Source organism: Ciconia boyciana, chromosome 2 (assembly GCF_034638445.1).
Source record: "Ciconia boyciana chromosome 2, ASM3463844v1, whole genome shotgun sequence".
NCBI classification, from domain to species: Eukaryota; Metazoa; Chordata; class Aves; order Ciconiiformes; family Ciconiidae; genus Ciconia; species Ciconia boyciana.
In genome coordinates this window covers 119714904-119735416 of record NC_132935.1, presented here as the reverse complement: position 1 = coordinate 119735416, position 20513 = coordinate 119714904, and the positions used below count along the sequence as shown (strand labels likewise).

The 20513-nt window shown below is 41.8% G+C and overlaps 2 protein-coding genes across 3 annotated transcripts in view; one reads left to right on the top strand and one right to left on the bottom strand.

Annotated features, from left to right (window-relative positions):
- Nucleotides 1-14839, top strand: part of CDCP1 (CUB domain containing protein 1) — a 28910-nt gene extending 14071 nt beyond the window's left edge. For both annotated transcript variants that reach the window (XM_072853786.1, XM_072853785.1), the window contains 7 exons: nucleotides 775-1131; nucleotides 2521-2889; nucleotides 7235-7462; nucleotides 8278-8658; nucleotides 9118-9483; nucleotides 10731-10812; nucleotides 12021-14839. In XM_072853786.1, coding sequence (XP_072709887.1) covers nucleotides 775-1131; nucleotides 2521-2889; nucleotides 7235-7462; nucleotides 8278-8658; nucleotides 9118-9483; nucleotides 10731-10812; nucleotides 12021-12468 — 2231 coding nt within the window. In that variant the 3' untranslated portion in view covers nucleotides 12469-14839. The remainder of the gene's footprint in view (nucleotides 1-774; nucleotides 1132-2520; nucleotides 2890-7234; nucleotides 7463-8277; nucleotides 8659-9117; nucleotides 9484-10730; nucleotides 10813-12020) is intronic.
- CLEC3B (C-type lectin domain family 3 member B) overlaps nucleotides 4814-20513 on the bottom strand; it is a 33830-nt gene continuing 18130 nt past the window's right edge. The window contains exon 4 of the transcript XR_012041131.1: nucleotides 4814-4932. The gene's annotated coding sequence lies outside the window, so the exon portion shown is untranslated. The remainder of the gene's footprint in view (nucleotides 4933-20513) is intronic.

Below are 20513 nucleotides of genomic sequence, written 5' to 3'. Positions count from 1 at the left end.
GCATCTTGCTATTTTTGGGATGGTGTTCAAGGAGAGTTCTCTTCATGTTTTGGAGTTTTTTTCATGTCGTTCGTGCAAATAGTAATGTTCACAATATTTCATGATATATTTGTAAGATGGCACTTGTGATATTTCTTCTTTTAAGTTGGAGCCTAGACATAGATTGAAGTATGCTTATTTTTAGTGTTCAACTTGAAATACCAATAATCTGGATTTTTTTAACGAAAAATTTTCTAGGTTCCTCCCAGAATCCTACAGTGGCAGTTGTTTTTACTCATAACTTCTGCAAAGTCTGGGCTACAGGTTGTCCATCAGGGCACCAAGGAAAAGATGATACAGTTCATGGCAAGCGGTGGAAAATTTAAAGATGAATGTTTTGCCAGGAATTCTCAGAGTGAGATGTGATAAAATTGGTTCTCTAGATCCATGATTTCCATCTCTCCTGATGTTGAATTTCACCCTTCTGTTCATTCAGCTCTCTACCCTGTTCAGTACATACCTTCTAAATTCTTCAGCAAACAAGGCGGGAATACTACAATGAATCCCTTCTATTAGTCAGCCTGACTAAAGCAGGTTTATCCTGTCTGCTCTATGGGCTAGGAGTCCTCTTTGGAGATAGCATGTGACCATGTTATAGGACTGTCTTTTAATGTATATAGAAGTGAAGTGCAACCTAAAAATTGTGAAAATAGCAGTGAAGCAGCAAGTGTCAAATTCCTCATTTACTTGAATGCTTTCCATAGTGTATCACAGCTGTTCTCTCTCTGCATTTAGACTGTGTGTCAGGTCCGTGTCCCTTTGGAGACGTTCAGCTTTACCCACCGGGACTACCTCGCCTTAACAGGACTTTCATCTGGGATGTGAAGGCAAGTACAAAGGCTGGACTTGAACTGAAATTTTCTACCCCGTGGCTAAGACAGATTGAACCAGGAGAGACGTGCCCAGATTTTGTTAGCTACAACATCAACAGCTGTATCGATACGGCCAGAGTCAACATTGGCACCTTCTGCAGGAACGGCTCGGTGTCTCGTGTCAAGCTGCTGGGAGGCGTCGTCATGTCTCTGCACCTCCCATGGGACTCGCCTCTCACCACCTCGGGCTTCAGCATAGCTAACAGGGCTTCCATAAAACGTAAGTACAGAGTAGCGTTTCCTCACCTGTAATCGCCTCGTGCAGATTGCAGCAGAATTCTTTAAACCTTTCTTCTCAGGTAACCTTCTAGTTTTGGTGCTGCTACCCCTAATTCCCTTCCACTTCATCTTTTCTAAAAGCTGTTGCTGTGTGGTTTTTAGTGTGGTAGCTGTTGCTCTTCTAGCGTCAAAATATCTTAGTTTGATTGGTTAACCTAATTACGAAATATATAATAACCTAATATATAATAACCAATAACCTAATTACAAAAACTGTTGTGAAGCTGCTTTTGGTGCACGTTACTAATTTTCAATGGCTTTAAATTCCCTAAAACTGAAACATACCTGTTCTGTTTTTATTTTTTCAGCTAGGTGAGACTAGATAGCATAATTAGAATGAGCCAAGAGAGTTATTTGCTGGTTGCAGTGTGTAGTTGGGTTTGTTTATTTTTAAATAAAGCTTCCTTAACTTGCTAGAGTCTCAAACCAATGCCTCTCTTCAGGAGAGGAAGGTGGGAAAAGGGGAAGCAGTGCCTGGAAGGCACGTGAGGTTGCTTAAATACAGCTATCTGTTTCAACCTGCACAGTAACATAAAACGTTGTGTAATAATCTTCTTAAAATACCTGGAATATTATATAGCAATCAGTGGGTTACTTTGTGATCTCGTGAGAAATGCTCTTTAGGACATGTTCTTGCTCTTTACTTAGAATTCTGCAGTTGTTGCCGTCAGTTATAGAAGGGATCTGGTCCAGGCTCAAGCTTCTAGAACATGAGTGTTTGTAACTCCTGGCAGTCCTTGTAGTTGCACATCGTCACTGGAGTCCTAGAGCGGGACCATAATCTCCGTGTACCCAACTTCACGCTGCCAAGAGTCATCCAAGCATAAAGTGTCTTACACAGCCTCCATGGTTTGCATTCGTGTTTTATCATGCGTATTTGAGGCTCTTTGCTGGCATACTCTTGTTAGATCTGGGAGGTTTTTGGACAGAGAGCTCCGTGCTGGTATAAAAGCTCACATCTTTTGTTTCCTGAAACCCAATGAAGCAGCAGTAGTTGTCAGGTTGCATGTTTGCTCTTGTAAAGCCAGGACCAGAAGTAGGAACTAGGATCTTTCCAAAAAATAGAGGCGCCTCTGTCCATGTGCTTGAAAGGTGAACCCACTAAACTGAAAATACAGCATTAATATAACCCTTACCTTTTCTGTAATTGAAGACAAAAGCATCAACATGAGTATATGTTTTAGTCTGAGGGTTTTGTAATAACCTAATCTGTAGCCAAAGTGGATGATCTCACTGTCAAAATAAAAATACGCTGCTGGGGTGCTAGATAAGCCAGTGTGTCTTCATTAATTGCAACTTTTGTATGTTTCCCCCCGCCCCCCTATTTTAGGATTATGCATTATTGAATCCATTTTGAACGGGGAGTCTTCAGTCACCCTGATGTCCCCAAACTACCCACTGGGCTTTCCAGAAGACGAGCTCATGACATGGCAGTTTGTGGTTCCTTCCAACATGAGAGCAAGCGTGTTTTTCCACAACTACAGCCTCTCCAACTGCGAAAGGAAAGAGGAGAGGGTGGAGTACTACATCCCTGGCTCCCTCAGCAACCCGGAGGTGTTCAAGCTAAGTGACAGCCAACCTGCCAATATCGCTGGCAGTTTCAACCTGTCCCTGCAGGGCTGTGATCAAGATGCCCAGAACCCGGGCATCCTCCGTTTGCTCTTCCAAGTCGTTGTTCAGCACCCACAGGTTGACGAGAGTAAGTACCTGCCTGCCCCTTCCGTTGCTTTTGCTTACAGATGCCTGAGCTGAGCAACACAAGGAAGATAAATGATGGTTTTTGTCATTTTTCTTGAACTTTGGACCCTCCTTGAGTTTAAGGAGGTGAGTTGCCAAGCAATCCCTGTTGTACCACCAGCCATTGTTACGACAAAGCAAGAGGTGATGCTGAAATTTGCAGTTTGCAATGGAGTGTAAAGCTCTGTAGCTTTACACTGTAGCTTGTAAATGGAGATTCCTTTCCTTTTCCAGCGCCTGCATTGTGTAATTAAAAAATGCTTTTAACACCTGCGGTATGAGGTCTTGCACATTGTATAAACAAAGCTAAGCACCAGGTAGCTTTTCCTTGCAACTGTGTTCCTTCTGGGGGCCCGATCCAGCTATCGGGCAAGGACCATAACTGCTTGATTGGAACTGTCCAGGCTCACGTGTCACTGCCTATTCTCCAATGCAGAAATCAAATTCAAGCTTATTCAGACAGTTTTATTTTCAGACGTAAGATTCAACATTTTAAAGACCATTCTTAAAATGTGAGCCCACGTTTCTGCTCTGTAGCAGTCGCACTTAGCAAGGTGAAACCTGCTGTCACAGCTGGTCAGAATCTATAGCATCAACTGGTGAAATTGGAGATGGAAAATTGTCATCATACTACTAATGGTATCAGTATGCATTTCTTTCCTTCTTTTCTTCCTTCCTCTGAGTTTTTTATTTTGCTTCCTAGGGAAGCCTGAACACCTTCTAGTGTGACTTCTGTGTCAGTAAGATACTCCAATAATAATATCCTCTACACATTCAGATGTTCTTTAGGTTTCTTGCTGCTTGTGGCTACACTAAGAAAATAACTTTTTTTTCTGTTTTCTTGCCCTAAATTCAGACTGGCTTAACACAATGACTTGCAATACCACAGCATCTATCTAAAAACAGAAATAAAAGGCCTGGCTAGGTAATGAGCTATGAAGTAAGTGATTTATCCTCTGGCTTCCTAGCTCTGACCTCAGTTCGTGGTGGAGATTAATAATCAAGGTGCTCTCACTGCAGAGGAGCAGGCAGAGGGAAGTCCACACTCCAGACTACCACTGCAGGAGGAACTACTTAGAGGCTAAGTCATTTTAGAGGGAATAAAGTTTGAATGGCCTGTAACTTGAAGTCACTTCTGGCTCCACTCACGAACAGCAAATCCTCCTGAAACTGTTGTTAGCCAAATCATGTTTGCTTACATTTATGTGTGTTGTACCTTAGAAGCCAGACAGAGTGAAAAGATTGTATTCGGTTAATCAGCTTTATCTCACTTCTACTTGGGAAAGCAAAGAGGAATTTTAATGTATTTATGGCCAGTAGACAAGACAAGAATAATCTAAAAAATAAAAAACAGGTTGTCATTTATTGAATGAAATGCAAGTAATAAACCACTTGGATTTAAGAGACAACAGTGGTTTCTCTAGGGTTTTATAGGATCTCACGAGGTTTTTTTTGTTTTTTTTTTTTAAGTTATATGAATTTCATAGAAGATTCAAATTCAGCCCTCAGGACAGTATTGAAACTCTTATTTAAGAAAAAACAACCAAACAAAAAAAACCCCAAAAAACCAAAACCAAACCAAAAATTCCATCTGCAGTGTGCAAGCTAAACGTGGCTCTTATTAAAAATGCATTGATCTCTGCATATTCTCAAAGCTTCCCAAACATATGGGTATTCCACAGCTGTCTGTGGTGCTTGTCATTAAATAAGAGGAAAATATAGCTCTTTCCAATCAAAATATTTTCTGGATCTAACCCTTTCTGTGTTTAGCTGCTAAAAAAAAAAAAACCAACAAAAAAACCCCCCACAAACCCCAAAACAAAAAAAACCCACCCCAAACCTCTGAAGAATGAGTAACCTTATGGTAGAAATCCTAGGTTCTGTGTTTGGTTGTGGCAATGACTTGTAGATCTCCACCTGACCGCTTGCCTTTTTGTGTGTCTGATTTCCCACACAGGAGAAAGCTATTTTCTTCAGTTTTTGTTTGTGCCTTTGAGATCCATAGCTAAAAACAGAAAATGAAGAGTAATAATAGTATATATATCTTTTTTTTTTAAATCTGTCCTTTATAGTATCATAGAATCATAAAATGGTTTGGGTTGGAAGAGACCTTAAAGATCATCTAGTTCCAACCTTCCTGCCATGGGCAGGGATACCTTCCACTAGATCAGGTTGCTTTCTTTGACATCAGAGACACGTGCCTTGTTCGAAGGCACCTGTTCAAATCCTAATGCCAGCATAAGGATGCTTTGTGGATCCGATACCTGTCTTTCCACATGACAGTTAATCTTCATGAACTAGGCTGTGGCCATAATCTTGGATTATTTTTTTTTTCCCCCCCTTTCCTTTCCAGATGTTCTGAGTATTTGCAACTGGCATTAGCTTATGTGGAAGAAGGTGTTTGTGATCCCTGCTTACCCCTGTTGTTCAGATTTGCTGTAGCAAGTCATGTAGGACATCAGACTTGCAGAATGGCTGTGGTTGGCAGGGACCTCTGGAGATCATTTAGTCCAACCCCCTGCTCAAGCAGGGTCAGATAGAACTGGTTGCCTAGAGTCACGTCCAGTTGGATTTTGAGTATCTCCAAAGACTCCACAACTTCTTTGGGTAACCTGTTCTAGTGTTTGACCACCCTTGCATTAGTGTATATATATATTTTTTAATATTTAAGCAGAATTTCCTGTATTTCAATTTATGCCTCTTGCCCTGTCACTGTGCACCATTGAGAAGGGTCTGGCACGTATCGTTTACACACATGTGCACACATCCGCCTGAGCCACCTTCTTCAGGCTAAACAGTCCCCGCTCTCTCTGTCTCTTCTCCTATGAGAGATGCTCCAATCCTTTAAGCATCTTTGTGGCTCTTTGGCCTTACTCCAGTACATCCATGTCTCTCTCGTACTGGGGAGCCCAGAACTTGACCCAGCACTGCAGATGTCTCACCAGTGCTTTAGCAGAGGGGGAGACTCGCCTTGCTCAACCTGCTGTTGATGCTTTGTAGCATAGCCAAGGAAGCTGTTGGCCACCTTTGCTTCAGCGGCACGTGGCTGGCTCATATTCCACTTTGTGTTCGCCAGGACCCCCAGGTCTCTCTGCAAAGCTGCTTTCCAGCCCTGCTCTTGCAAACTTGCTGAGGGCGCCCTCTGTCCCATCGTCTGTCCCACTAAGTGAAAGTGTTAAGCAGTTTTGGCCTCAGTACATGCCTCCTTAAGCAGATCTTTGAGCTGAATCTCGCTGTTGGAGAGAGGGTGCCAGGGGTAATGGTCACTGTGTGCACCTGGGCACCTCAGGTCCAGTGAGGTTGGAGGGCATTACAGCTGGTGTGCGGTGGGGTACAGGGAGAGGAGTGGACTGCAAGAGAAGTGGTGGCTAGTGGTGAGGAAGGGGAACCTGCTCTCTTCTTTTCAGGATTAACTGCTAGCTCTCAGGTTTGCTTTTTACAGCTAATCAGAAACTATTTCTGGAAGAATGATTTTGAGCAATTAAATGGAAGGGCAGCGTGGGAGTTCAGTCATGCCGTTGAGGGAAACCAAGCAGTCAAGCGAGGTGTGATCCTCAGCCTTCCCACCGGCATGGTGACGGACTCTGACAATTTGTGGCATCTCTATATGTTTTTAACTGCCAAACAGAAAAGACTTTTAGGAAGCATCTTTGAAGGCTCCAGTGACCTTCATAATGACTGCCAGCACTTCTGCTGAAGTACAGTACTTGGCAGTGTTTTCCCTTTTGAACCATATTGGTACTTGCATTTAAATTACCTTAATCTTTAACTGACTCCAGACAACCAGATGTGCTTAATTAGTGACTTTGGACAATTTTCTTCAGCTTGGCTCCAAAAAACCTGAACCAACAAAAAGTTAGCTGAGATGGAAATCTAGCAATAAATAAGAAATTTGAGAATGGAGAACCTTTTTCCGATCAACTCTTGTGTGATCGGTAGAACCAACTTTAAAGGAAATAAGAGAAACCTCTTGGGGAAAACAAATATACCATAGTTGGCTGAGCTCCTTGCATTATAGCCTAACCTGTTCAAAAGGGGTCTGTTACCCGTGTTACCCTGTTATAGCTGGAAAGTGGTGGGGAGATGGGGTTTGTGTGTGGAAAGGCTCAAACCTCTTAAATTAGAAGTGATACAATACTGCCTGAGTTTGTATTACAGTGATGGAAAGAAGTAAATAATGATTTCTTAGCTAATGTAGAAATAGGCTGTGACAGCTGCTCATCTAGTGGGGTGAGAAGAGATGGACGAAGTCCTGCTTCACTCCACGCTTCTTGCCAGTAACTGCTCTGGGATGTGTTTTGTTGCAGATGTCACCCATTTGGTCGACCTGAGCAAGGAGTATAATATGACTGTAACGATACACTTCAAAGGGTGGCCCAGCCACATCCCACTCATGTCTGAACCGATATGCCTGATCTGTAAGGATCCCCGAACCTGCGACCGCATCTTGACTTTAGTGTCTGGCACTGTCTACAAGATCTCCTTTCTGTGCAAGGACTTGTCCCGTCTGAGGATCACAGCTGAAAAAGGCATAAGTATGACCAAAGTGGCTTAATGTGGTTTCCTAGGGAATGGTTTTGCATGCTTTTCCCCAGGGATCAGCCAAACATCCTCTCTCGCTTGGGCTTTCAGTAGAGTGAGGTTGGAAACCAGGCTTCGGCTGGCTGGGAGATGGGTGCAATGAATCTGGAGATGACCTTGTTGTTTGCTCTGTCATTCTACCTTTAGAATAGAAAAATATAATTCAGTTCTATTTCAGTTCATTTCTATTCTAGAACAGAAAATAGAAACTGCGTAGCTATTCCTAGAAGGGAAAGGACAGAAGGCACCTAAGAACCTTCTCGCTGAAAACTGCAAAATATGGAAACAGAGCAGGAGAGCCACAAATCTGCCCATGAAAATGCGGGACCAAGATGGCCATCAGGAATGCATCTTGTGCCGCTTGCATGTCTGCTTGGTGTAGGACTTTCCCAAATGCTTTCAACTACCAGTATAGAAAGAGTTTTAAAGTATATATCTGGACCTCAGCTAGTCTGCAATTGCATCCCAGTCCGCAAGTGATATAGCAAAAGTAATATCTTGAGTGAGGGTTTTTGAATATGTTTGTATCTGTTGGTTTCTTTGGTGTCCTGCACCCTTTTAAGGAAAGCTCTTTAACTACAAATTATACGTGTTTGGGTAAAGGTTACTAAGAGAGGATATTTCTCAGGTAAATATTTATCTGGGTCTGTAACACAAAACTGACAGTACTCTAGGTATGTGTACTCTGGTACACAGGAAAACTTGTTTTTACTAGATATTTCCTCTGCAAGAAAAATACAACCCTTGGGACTTGTTTTTGTGATTGCAGGCTGTGTCGATCCTCGGTGGTGTCAGAGGAAGATCTATTCCCTTTCGGTGCCCAAGGCTATTACCCAATTGCCGATTCAGCTGCATAAGTTTATTTGGAAGCTCTTGGCTCCTGATCTGATCAACACAGAAATTACATCTCCGTCCTTGAAACTTCAGCAACGCGTCCCAGAGCAGAGGTGCAACACAAGCTACCGTTACAGCATTGTTAGTGCCACCCCAGAGACGGAGTTGAAAGTTGGTATATTCTGTCCTGGTGGATCCATTGAAAAGATTCAGATGAGGAATAATATCACCATATCGTTAGAAATGTTTGGTAAAGGATTCCTCAATGAGTCTAACCATCAGGATCTGAAAATGTCTTTTGTGCCACATATTAAAGGTAAAGTAGTGGCTTGTACTACTTTGTTGTACAGTGTTGGATCTCTCAATACGCTTGCTAGAGCACATATGAATAAATAGAAATAAGAGTTCACTTCTTCACAGTCTAGTCCTGGAGCCATTGCTTGGATCAATCTTTATCTGAATCAGTGAGGTGATTTCTTCCTGGAAGAAGGAAGGAACTTTGTACTCCAGGTGGTGGATAGTTGGTTGTGGGAAATTCTGCAGGTATATCTGGGCTAACTGTGGTAATTACTAATGTGGAAGGAATGATAGGTGAGGCGTACTGCTGGTACGGAGATGCAGGTGACTATAAATTTGCTGGTCACAGGTATAAGTGATGCTTTTTTGTTATGGAGAAGAAAGACCAGATAATTTTACATGCTGAAAGAGAAAGCTTTAAAATAAAGGAAGTATCAAAACTAAATTTTCATTCCTTTATTCCTTTCCTTTACTGCAGATGAGTGCACTTTCACTGTGAGACCAGATCCAAAAGCTAAAGTTTACTTGCAGACTCCCAACTGGCTGTATGGTCTACCTCCTTATGTCTCCATATCCTGGTACATCATCGTGCCCAGCAAGCAAGTTGCCCGCCTAGGGTTCTCCAAGGACCGCATGGGCATCGCTTGCGAGACGGGCCGTGCCTATGTCAACATAAAGGAAGAGACATTGAGGGCAGAGGAAACTGTGCGCCGTGAGGATGAGCTGCTGCCTGAGCCCCGAAATATGTATCACAACTTCTGGGTAAACATCTCCAACTGTAAACCCGTGGATAAGATGCAGCTGGACTTGCAGTTCTGGGTGACTTTTGCTGACAAGCAGATAGGTGAGCCCTGTAAGCTTGTGCTGGTTTGCTTACCGCTTGTTTCCTTGCTTTCCCTTGGGGAATGGTAATGGATGCTGGCCCTCCTTGGGTGTGGGTTTTATGAGATCCCTGCCTTCAGAAATACCTGTCCTTCAAAAACCGCTCAGAGTTACAGCTGGGTACTTCTAGAGGCTGGGGAGGAAGGAGGGTTAGGGGTTTTTTTATGAGATAGGGGATTACAGGGCTTGGGGTCAGTAAGACTGGATTTTATTTTCTTTATTTAATTTATCTTTTTAAATTGGAGATCACAGCCAGAAGGTATAAGAAGATCAAGTGATATTTTTCCCTCCCAAGGTCACAGACCTGGTGAACAACTTGGGATTTGATTATGCAAACGTATTCATCCAAGTCGTCTTTACTTCATGTTAGCAGTTCAATTAGTCTCGGTGTCCACATGAGCAGGAAATCATCCCTGGGGCAGGTCTGACCATTTAGTGGAGAGTGCGCTGACTGCTAACAGCAAAATCTGCATTCTTGGTATCTTTCATGTCCCTGAAACATAAATAATTTTTAAAAAGGTATTTTTAGGGTAGGCTTTGCTTGTGTAAATTTGCTTCACATTTGCACTTCCTCTTCATCTGTGGGAGACTGCTGTCTGTAGAAGTATTGGCTACACAGGCTAGAACTGAGACAGTATCAAATTAATTTCTAATTTTTTTCCTTGTTTTTTTTCTTTTTTGTAATGTATATTTCTTTTAAAACATGCAGCGTTTTTCTTTGCTCACACATGGACTTTCCTGATCAATTTTATGACTCTTAGAAAACCCCAGGTCAACACAATTTGTGTATTTCAGAGGAAAAGATTGTATTGAGGGGAAGTTGGTGAAATGTCACTGTTTCCTTTGTTGAATCCCTCTCTGCTTCTCTCTGTACTTTCTTCTCTTCCCTGCCTATTCAGCCAGAGGCACATGAGACATTGCAGGTAAGTTTAACAGCCCATGAGCTATACTGAATTCTTGGAGGTGGGGTGGTGGGTTGGTTGGGTTTTTTGGCTGTGCTCCACTGCAGGAGTTTGTCGTGGCTTGGCTTCCAGCCTCTTGGAAAGGGCTTGTGTTACCCCATGGTGAGCACAGCTTGGAAAGTCCTGCTCTGCAGGCAGCTGGTATGCTTGGAAACTCTTGAGGAGGTTCAAACCCATCTGGCTTTTAGAAGAAAGCTGAATGTTTTCTCTCTCTTGCTCAGTGTCCTTGTACCTTGTCTGTTTGCAGACCTCGGAGTGATACTTGCTGTGGTGGCTGGGGCTGGAGTTCTCGCAGCTATTGGACTCACTGTGTGCTGTGTTAAGAAGAAGTAAGTTCATAATTTGGCATGTGTAATTTGGCAGTTCAAGAAGGCATTTCAGGAGAGCTGCTGGGGCCTCTGTTTCGTGTGTTGATATAGATCCCTTGAACAAGGGTCTGAAGCATGAGGTAGGCAGTGTGCTGGTGGTTGAAGTAGCGCACCTCCAGGAATGCTGCTTTACTCTAAATTGATTGACTTTAAGAGCAGAGCACCATTCCTTGAGTCATGTTACTTCCACCCCCAGCAGATTGCCTACCTTGGCCTTACTTAGCACAGACTTCTGGCTGTCTTGGAAGTAAGGTATTGGTTGGACTTCATCAGCAATTCCTGTGAAATGAAATCGCAATGAATGTGCCTGTTGTGCCTGTGGCTCTAGACAAGGCTTTGTTTAGACAAGCTGTAAACTCGCTCAGATATACTAAGAGCTGTCTTTCATCTATACAATCTCCAGCAACTTCTTCTGGAGTTTGCACATCAAGTGAGAGCATTTTTCTGTGAGACCAGCCTTTGGGGAGAGAACTAGGTTGTGCAAAGCAAACATGCATAGCCTTACTCAGGCAAGCAGAGTCTGAAGTCATCGATAGCTTGGGGTTTCTGGTACATGTATGCTCAGCGTTGGCAGGGTGATTGGGTCCTGAAGCTGTAGAGCTTGGAATGAATTTGTGCAGTATGATGCTTAGAGCAGTTATGAGCACATGCCTCTGCCACACAGGAAAGACTTTACAAATACAGGCTTAAAAATCTTCAGCCTTTGGTCTTCCTACCTTGGGGACAGTCACTCCAGAAAGTGCAATCAAGAAAAGTTCATTCAACTTTCATAGAAGACCCACTACCTTACTGATCTTCAGCAATGCTCAGCCTTGTTTTGTGAGGATCTGACGGCCTCTAGGTCCTATTAGTGTCTGTGGATGTTGGGAGATTCAGTACATTGCACAGCCAGGATGCCCGTACTTGGGAGGCCATTGGAGTTAATCCTGCAAACTTCAGGGTGAGCAGAACAGCAGTAGGTAACCGAATAGTGTAAAGTTATTTTCTGCTCTGCCAAAAAAACATGTATACTCGAGTTATTTTTCCCAAGATTGCAAGTAAAGCATTCAATGCAGGTAGGCTGCCTGACCCTGGGTAGCTGGGATGGGTAAACAGCAGCTGCCGTTATTGAGTTCAAACGCACCAGCCATGTGTTGTTTCTGACCTGTTAACAATTTCAACTCTAACAGGAAGAAGAAAAGCCAGAATCCCATGGTGGGAGTATACAATGCTAACGTGAATACCCAGGTGCCTGGAAGACAAGGCTTATTCACAAAAGGGAGGAAAAACAATGAATCTCATGTCTATGCAGTAATTGATGATGCTATGGTCTATGGGCACTTGCTGAAGGAATCCAATGGCTCCGTCACTCCAGAAGTTGATGTGTACAGGCCTTTCGATGGACCCATTGGTAGCTTGCCACCTTCTCCACCTCCATTGTCCTTCAAAAAAGACATTAAACGCTCTCCTAACACCGAGGAACCTTCACCTCTGACGGACACAGACCATGACGCTTATACATTTGCTCATCAGAAATCAGGGCAATCAGAGGACGATGGAGATACAAATGAAGAGAATAATGGAGATACGAGCACGTCCTTGCTGGAAAATAAGGAACAGGAAGGTTTAGTGGAGTAATTTTACACCAGGTATAGCAGTTTCCTGTGGAAATACAGGTGACCTGTAAGGACAAGGGTCTAGGGGAAAAAAAAAAACTGAAGAGGAGTGTTATTTTTAAATATGTTTTGATGTTGTTTTGTTTTGTGTGTGTGTTTTGGATTTTGTTGGGTTTTTTTTAAACTTCAGCTGTTGATAGCTTTCAGTTCTAGAGCGAACATCTAGCAAACTCAAAAACAGTCGAGACACTCCAGGACTGCATGCGCTTCTGGTTGTGAAACAGGTGGCAAAGGTACGCTCCTGCTTTTTATTATAAAGACATCAGGAAAATGACTTCCTAACTGCCAGCTTAAATAGAGTGGGGGCAGTGTTTTGTCCAGCATGTCCTCCTCTCTCGCAAGTCACTTCTTCTGGAGTGTTGGTTGGTGACTCCTTGAAGGCGTAGGCTACATCGCCGTCTCAGGGCAGCTCCAGGTTGCACAGATGTCTAAGCAATCTGCTAATGTCTGAGCAAAGGCGGGGCCACTGTCATTTCCACCACTTGCTGCTTGGAAGTTCATTGTATTTAGCATACTAGTGGCTACGTAAGTGTAGTGAAAGACCACGTATGCTGTGTGGAAGAGCTCTGTGTGTGTAAATCAGCGTGAACGCTTGAGCTTGGGCTCTTCTAGTTTGGAAGTAAAGTTATGGGTTTTCTCTAATTTCCAACTGATGTTATAATACTTGGATAGCACTGTGTGAGCCTACACCAAAGATTGTATTTTCTTTGCTTTTTTACAAAAACAGTTTTAAACATCTAAAACAATTTGTGCTTCTGTTCAGCTGTCTGTAGCATTCACACTTTACTAATACCTTGCGCTTTTGGCTCAAGTAAGAGTAAGGATTCAGTGAAGAAATAATGATGTGGTCATCCAGTTGTTTAGTAATGTATTTCACTTCACATGTTAGAGGTGCTTGGTTATTTAATAAGGATCAAAAAAAGGAGTAAAGAAAACAGATTATTTCCAGCAGGTAGTTTCTCTGAAATGCAAAGTGTGAGAGTGAATCCATAAGGAAAGCCTAGATATTTTTTTTCATCAATCTGAATTTAACAACCATGTTGAAATGATGGTGGGGACAGCTCTTTATTTCGAGCGGGACTTATACTTCAGTCATCTAGCTGCCTTTGAAAGCAACCTCTTGAAATCAGATAAATAATAGGTCTCATTTTTAAGTGCTGTAGCTAGCATGCCCCTCAGTTTCTGTGCCTTTTAAAACTTGAGGGTCAGATCTTCATGCAGAGGACTACGGGTATATGAATAAATTTGCCTTTTATATACAAACATCTGGCTTGTCAAGGTGTGCAGTTACTGAGGATGTTTGCAATTTTGCATACAGCACTAGACCTAACGACTTGAGAATTTCTCTCCAAATGTCTTATGGTGACTGTTTCTTGCCTAAGGATATACAGAGGTGCCATAAAACTTTTAGACAGTGTTGCATGCAATAATGTTAAACGTGAAACAATGTCTAAAATGAAAATGTCTTTACTAGAAACCTTACTGTTTACATCAAAAAAGAATGTGGATTTCATCCTGTGTTAACTATGCTGGCATTGCAAATCGACTTTATACGGTCAAGTGTGTGTATTTAACAGTGTATACCGTTATACTGCTTGGACCACTATAAGATTCAATGTAATGTCTTATCTGACTCAGTTTTCTGTAGCATATAGCAAAACATGTGCCTTCTAAAAGTGCCTTTTAATTGTTTCAGGTATTTTCTTGCTTATGTTTATCACTTTTAATATAGAAATATGTATTCCTAGATTTCTGGCTAGTCACTGGGATCACATATTTCAAAGTGTACTGGGTCGTTTTAATGTCATTTGAGAACTTAAAAAGATTTCTGCAATACTGGTATCTGTTTTTCTCAGGTAACTGAATTGCCACAATACATTTTTATCGGAGTAGTCCAGTTGTGCATTTATCTGGTCAATGCTTCTCAGTTCTTTTATTGGAAAGGAATGAGAAGTCTGTAAGAGAAATTCAAGGCTGTCTCATCCCTCTAGCTCGGTTTCTGCAGTTGCTTAGATGAAATTTTTTAGTTCGTGTTCTTTCTAACCAACTGAAGAAAATGTAATGGAGGTCAGGCTTTTGTTGACAACCTCTTGCTCTTTGAAGGAAGAATATGATGCTTGTTGACAGTTATTTTTATTCATTCTGTTTTAACTCAGCTTTTGGTATGACAATGTAAACCTTAGTTTACAGTTGTTTCCACTCTAAGGTTGACTTTCACTGTGCTTTGGTGTGTTTAGAGTAAGAGTTCAGGCACAAATTCCAGTTTGCTTTTCATTAAGAGAAAGTTGTGACTCTTAATTTTTTTAAAAAATAAATAAAATATAACGATACTACCAGCTGGAGTAACTAGTGTATGTGTCGTGTGTGCGTGTAAACTCAGCCTCGAGTATTTTGATGTCTGACTGTCGGTAGCTATGCCATCGCCCTAGATGATAGAAATGGGTTTCTAGAGAACCTAGTTTGCTGGGATAATATACTGCTGACTGTGCGTGTCCTTTTTCTCACATAGCCAGTGATATGCCATTAATTGCTGTTTTTAAAGGCATGTGTTTAGATTGTTTGGGAGAAGGCTGTAAAATATTTGAAGCTTTCAGTATAAAAATAAATGGTTCAGTGGCGTCTCGGTAGGGTCGTGATGTTTGTAATTTATTCACGCCCAGCTAACACATACAATTGAATTCCAAATTAATTTCTTTTCAGGGATAATAGCATAAAAGTACCTTTTAAGACTAGTCCTTCAGCCCAGAAGAGACCCTTATGAAAATGTGTGAAGCCTTTTTTCGTTCTAAATTAAAGCGCAAGAAAGCATACTGACTGCTTTCTTGGTTTATTTTTTTAATTTATTTTGAGGCAAGTTTAACACACATAGAAAATAATGTTTGAAATCCTCACTACTGAAGATCCCAGTAATTGCTGGGAATGGATCCTAGGCTGAATTAGTCATATCTACTCCTGGAAGGCATAGGAAACTCAGCGAGGATCAGCCAGTCCCTAGGCCCTCTGCAAAATTGCCACTTAATATGAATGTAAATGAAAGTACTCATTGTTTGTATCTTCACTGAGATTGTGCCATCCTGGAGTAGTTCCCATGCAGTGGTCTTTATCTAAAAATGAAAATTTTGAAGTCTAGTTAACCATTAATTGAAAGGCAGGGGTCCATAGGAGGACAGAAACTCCTCGCCAGAGTGTTACTTGCTTTTGAAGAGCAAAGAGAAGTGGAGGGTTTTGTTGCCCAAAGCAGCAAAGCTGAAAAGATACTACTACTTGCTGCTTAGACTTGAATCTGTGAGGTTTGGACAATCTCGATCGATCAAAGCACTCAGTAATTGCTTTATTTTTAAGCATGTATGTGAATAGTCTAGTGCAATTTCCAGATAAATCAAGAGCCAAGTTATTACTCTTTGGATTAGAGCAAAATTTGTAGAGCACCAGTAAGAAGTGAAAAAGTTGTTTTTGTTGTTGTTGACACCAGACTAATATTGAGACTTCAACTCGTTGACCCTAGGGGGGGGGAAAAAATCATGTTACTCTGAAGAAACTATCCTGGGATACCTGTGAGTGTGACAGAGAATAAATTTAAGTATGTGAATGTTGTTGGGGGGCAGGAAGGAAGCAAAATGCTACCTAACCCTCATCCATGTGCACATCTTCACCAGCCAGCATTTAATTGTGAGCTGCAGTGGACACAAAGATGGGCACAAATCTATCTCCCCAAAAACTTTGAAGCTAGAAACTAAAAAAAAAAAAAATAGGACTCATTCCTTTAGTATTAATGGGTTCCTACATCCAAATTAGTGATTGGTTTATTTTTTGTAAAGTATAGCTTCCCAGCAATTACATAAGCTTGGGTTACCTAATTTTCTTTGAAACTGAGGAATTGTGGTGTGGAAAACTGATCCAGCCTGGAGGAATGGACAGTCCTTTTACAGGGACTTAGAAACTTCTGGCATGTTATTTCAGCAACATAAATGAATCGTGGCAAATTGTTTCAATTAGCAACACTCCTAACATATAAAAGGGGGGTTTTGTGGTTTGGGCTGCATCCATCTCTTGTATTAAAGAATTGCTACACTGCTGCACACAAGTCAGGCTTTACGCTTCTGGGCAAGATGAATCTTCAAAAATGGAAGGAGCTGCTTTGTTTCTTGCAAAATTTGTGTGTGTATGTGTGTATTTTATATATAGATACGTGTTTTTATCCTGGTACAACTGCTACAGTCACTCATAGCTGTAGGAAGAGTGCCATGATGCATCCTGTCAAAGACGCTCTAACAGAGCAATGCTCCATCAGCACACAGCACCTTTTTAGACGTGAGGCTAGAAAAATGGCCTCACTTTCTGAAAGGTGTTTTCTCAGAAGAAAAAGAGGGGAAAAGTTATGGCAATGTCCTGTCATCTTTGCAGCAAAACTATATTTTTTTTTTCTAACGGGAAATGATTTGATTTCAGAAAGTATTACGTGGAAGAAACAAAATGTTCCATGTAAAGTATGTACTCCTCTTTTTATTTATTTTTTATTTCATTGTCAGCATAAAGCTGAACTTTGATAGTGCTTAGCAAGGAGAACGTCTGTCCTACACATGTGGGTGCAAATCCAGCTGGTCTGCGGGAGGGGTGGAGGAGAGTGCCACATGTCTCTCCTCCCATCAGGGCGAGGGACAAAGTTTGCTATATGTGACTGATTTCAAGGGAGCTGAGCCTTAGCAAGAAAAAGGCATTTACAGGCCTCCTGGATGTATTTAATTTCTTCTGGAGGCTTTTTGTTCTGAGGCTTCCCCCCCCAAAAAAAAAATGTAGGCAATGAGGGCAAGTTTGTGAGAGGTCCAAAAAGAGCTTCAGGGTACATCAGGGTGTCTGCAACAACTTCAGCCTACCTGCTGGTTTTCCCAGCAAGGGTTAAATATTACTTTTTACTGCAGTACTTGCACAGCTACAGCCCCTCCACGAAAAAAGCAGCAAGCTGTGCTTGGCTGAAATGCTTGACTTCGAAACTGACTTTTTCCTTCAGAAATGCAGAAGTTTTGAGTGGCCTTAGGCCTCCTGGTGGCAGGGGCTGTTGGAGCTTTCCCGCGGGCTTTTCCCACTCAGATTGACCTTTTTCCCCAATATTTATCAAAGGCCTTGGGTGCTTGTTTCTGAACATTACTCGAGGCCATCGCTGGTGCTTGCTGAGGTCAGAAAGGCTGCGTCCCCCACTGGGGTGGTTTGGGTTAAATAACTGGGAGAGGTGAGGGGATGTTTCCATTTCAGGGGATTTCTCCTCAAATGAAACAGGGATGGGTTTGGGTATTCCTCTTTCTCAGGAGCCCTGGGCATGGTTTTCCCTGAAGGTGGTGTGAGGATATCCTGAACCTTTGCCACTTGCCACTGTGGGAAAAATATCCCTGCCTTTGATCTTTATTTTAAGGGCTGAAAAACAACAGACAGAGCCCATACAGACAGCTTCCTCCCTGCATGAGATTAATCACGGCAAGGCATCTATTAAGTACGTGTGTATAAATCTAGTTTTCTGCACAGAAGAACCTGGCCTTAAGTGAGATTCACCACTTGGTCTCAGGAGGATGAACTGCAGGCTCCTGAGCCCAATTGTTTCAGCATCTGCTTCAAATTCATCATCGCAAATGCTTTTTATTTAAAAGGAGTCTTTTTAAATTAAAAGAGAAGCAAATTAATGGTGCGTTTCTCCTCTCAAAATGCTGCTTTTATTTAATTGCTGGATTCTGGAAAAAGTAACCCGAAAACAAATATGCATAAACATTTTTTTCTAATAGACAGTGAACTATGAAGCCAAATAATCATTTGTAATGAGGTAAAAATTACTGCTCTACAGTTTAAGCTGCTAAGTAGAGTTTTGTTCATACTAAACTGCATGTTTGCACTTCGGGGCATGAGTACACGAGGCTTTCAACTTTGGAGGCCTGCATAATCACCAGTGCTGTCTCACACTGTAGAAACTTTCAGATTTATGCTACTTAGGAAAGTAATGCAGCTTCTGATCTCTTCAGAAGTGAGGACTTTAAAGATAAATGCTGGGATGTTTTCATATAAGAATAATCTTCGTAGTAAGATGCAAACCCAAAAGCTTGAATCTTTATAGATTTCATGTTTCCATGGTAAATTAAAGCTGTTCTACTTTCTGCCAAATCAAACCTGTTTAGATACTTGGTAATTACTTCCACAGCTTAATGCTTTACCCATTCAAAAGCTTGAAAAGGTTCATATACTTTCCCTTCATTGGTTTCCTTAAGTTAATATGAGTATGTTTGGCTTTTTATTTAATAAGTAGTAAACCTAAAAAGTAAGCAAAGGCATAATGAAATCTTCTAGTGTGACTGCTCTGTGAACTTTTTATAGCTTAGTCTTTCAGAGCAATTTAAAAACCAAAAAAGCAGCAAGCCCTTACATCTTCCTCTCTAATTTCTTTTCTTTGGGTTAATGGAGAACAAGTTTCTAAATATCTTAAACCAGCCTAGCAAAGCATATGAGTTCATACATATGTCTAATATCCTAGAAGACAATTTAATGTTTTCCCTTGCTAGTCAAACATCTGAGGAAAATGGGCAATTTGCTATGTACTTGTGTATTCTGACATTTGATTTTTGGCTGATCAGTTCTGCAGGTCAAACTCCGACACGTTCTCCTTAGGTTTTTGTGGCCACCCATCTGGGTCAAAGGATGAGATAGAGCTTCAGCTAAAAGGAGATTCTGGATTTCTGAGGCAAGGCCTCCTGATACTGCTTGTGGAACATGAGTCTTAAGGAATCTGTGCCCGGGTTATAGCTGGAAAGGTAGCAGTGCTGGATGTAAGGCAACTCAACCTGGAGAGGTTGAACCATGAGTCAACAAAGTTGCTCCAAGCAGTGACTGAAAGGTGAATTTTTGTCATCACCCCCTTTTCTTTTCCTACTGCTGTATTTTCACATTTTTTCTTCCTCTCTCCCCCGACTCCCAGTCAGCCAAATTCAAGGCAGAAGTCTCCAGAAACCACTTTTTTGGTGAATGTCCTCTATGAGATTTACACCAAGCAACCAATGCTGGGGTGAAATACTTTTAACCTCTGTCTACAACATATTTCTTACTCTAGCCACACCTGAACCTGCTTGGTTTACCTGAGTTAAAAATGCTGCTGCTGCCTTGGCTTCCCTTCCCTCTGGCAGGAGAGGTTACAGCAAAGCTGCTGGGTGAGGTTTGCTACAGCAAGGTCCCCAGGTTTTGCTGTCACAAGCTACTTCAGAGCTGAATGAAGTGGCAGTACTTGAAGTAATTGCTTACATCTCAAATAGCTGGAGAAGTACTTGGGAAAACATTAATAGAGGTAGGAAAACTCAAATTATTCTGGAAACTATTGCTTCTCTTGACTTGAATGACCTCTCATATGAGTAATAACCAATTAGACAGCAAAGTGTGCAGAATGATAAGCCAGGTCCGTGAATGGTGCAACAAATCCTGTCTCTACCAGTAACCAAGATATACTTTACAAAATCTGTAATTGCTTCACTAACTTTTACCATAGTAAAAACGGCTCCACCAATTCACACTTCGCTTTAGGTGGTGCAATGGTGACGACTCTGTGGCTTTCTGTCACCAAGGAACAACACAGAGGAGCTGTTCCCCTTCCTGCTACCTCAAAGTAGGAAAAGATCATGGGAATAATGCATCCCTTTGCTTTAGAAATAGTATGATTTGAGGCTTAGATACCAATTTTAACTTTAATCATTAAGGTGAAACTTATACCTTATTCTGAGGGTGGATATTTTCCTGTATCCTACTGAGGTTTAAGCCTTTTCTTGAGTGTCAGTGTGAAGCTAGGCTTTACGCTTGTCCTCACCCTGGTCCCGCCAAACCCAGGAGGAAAGAAGACCACCACCCATAAAGGGAGGCCCTCAGCTTCCTTCCCTAGATACAGAAGCAGTTTTTAGTAGTTCATTTCCTTGATTTATTTCTAATAAATAGAAATAAAATGAGGTGCGGAAGCCCATCAGGTGGATGCCACCTGACTAATGTGGG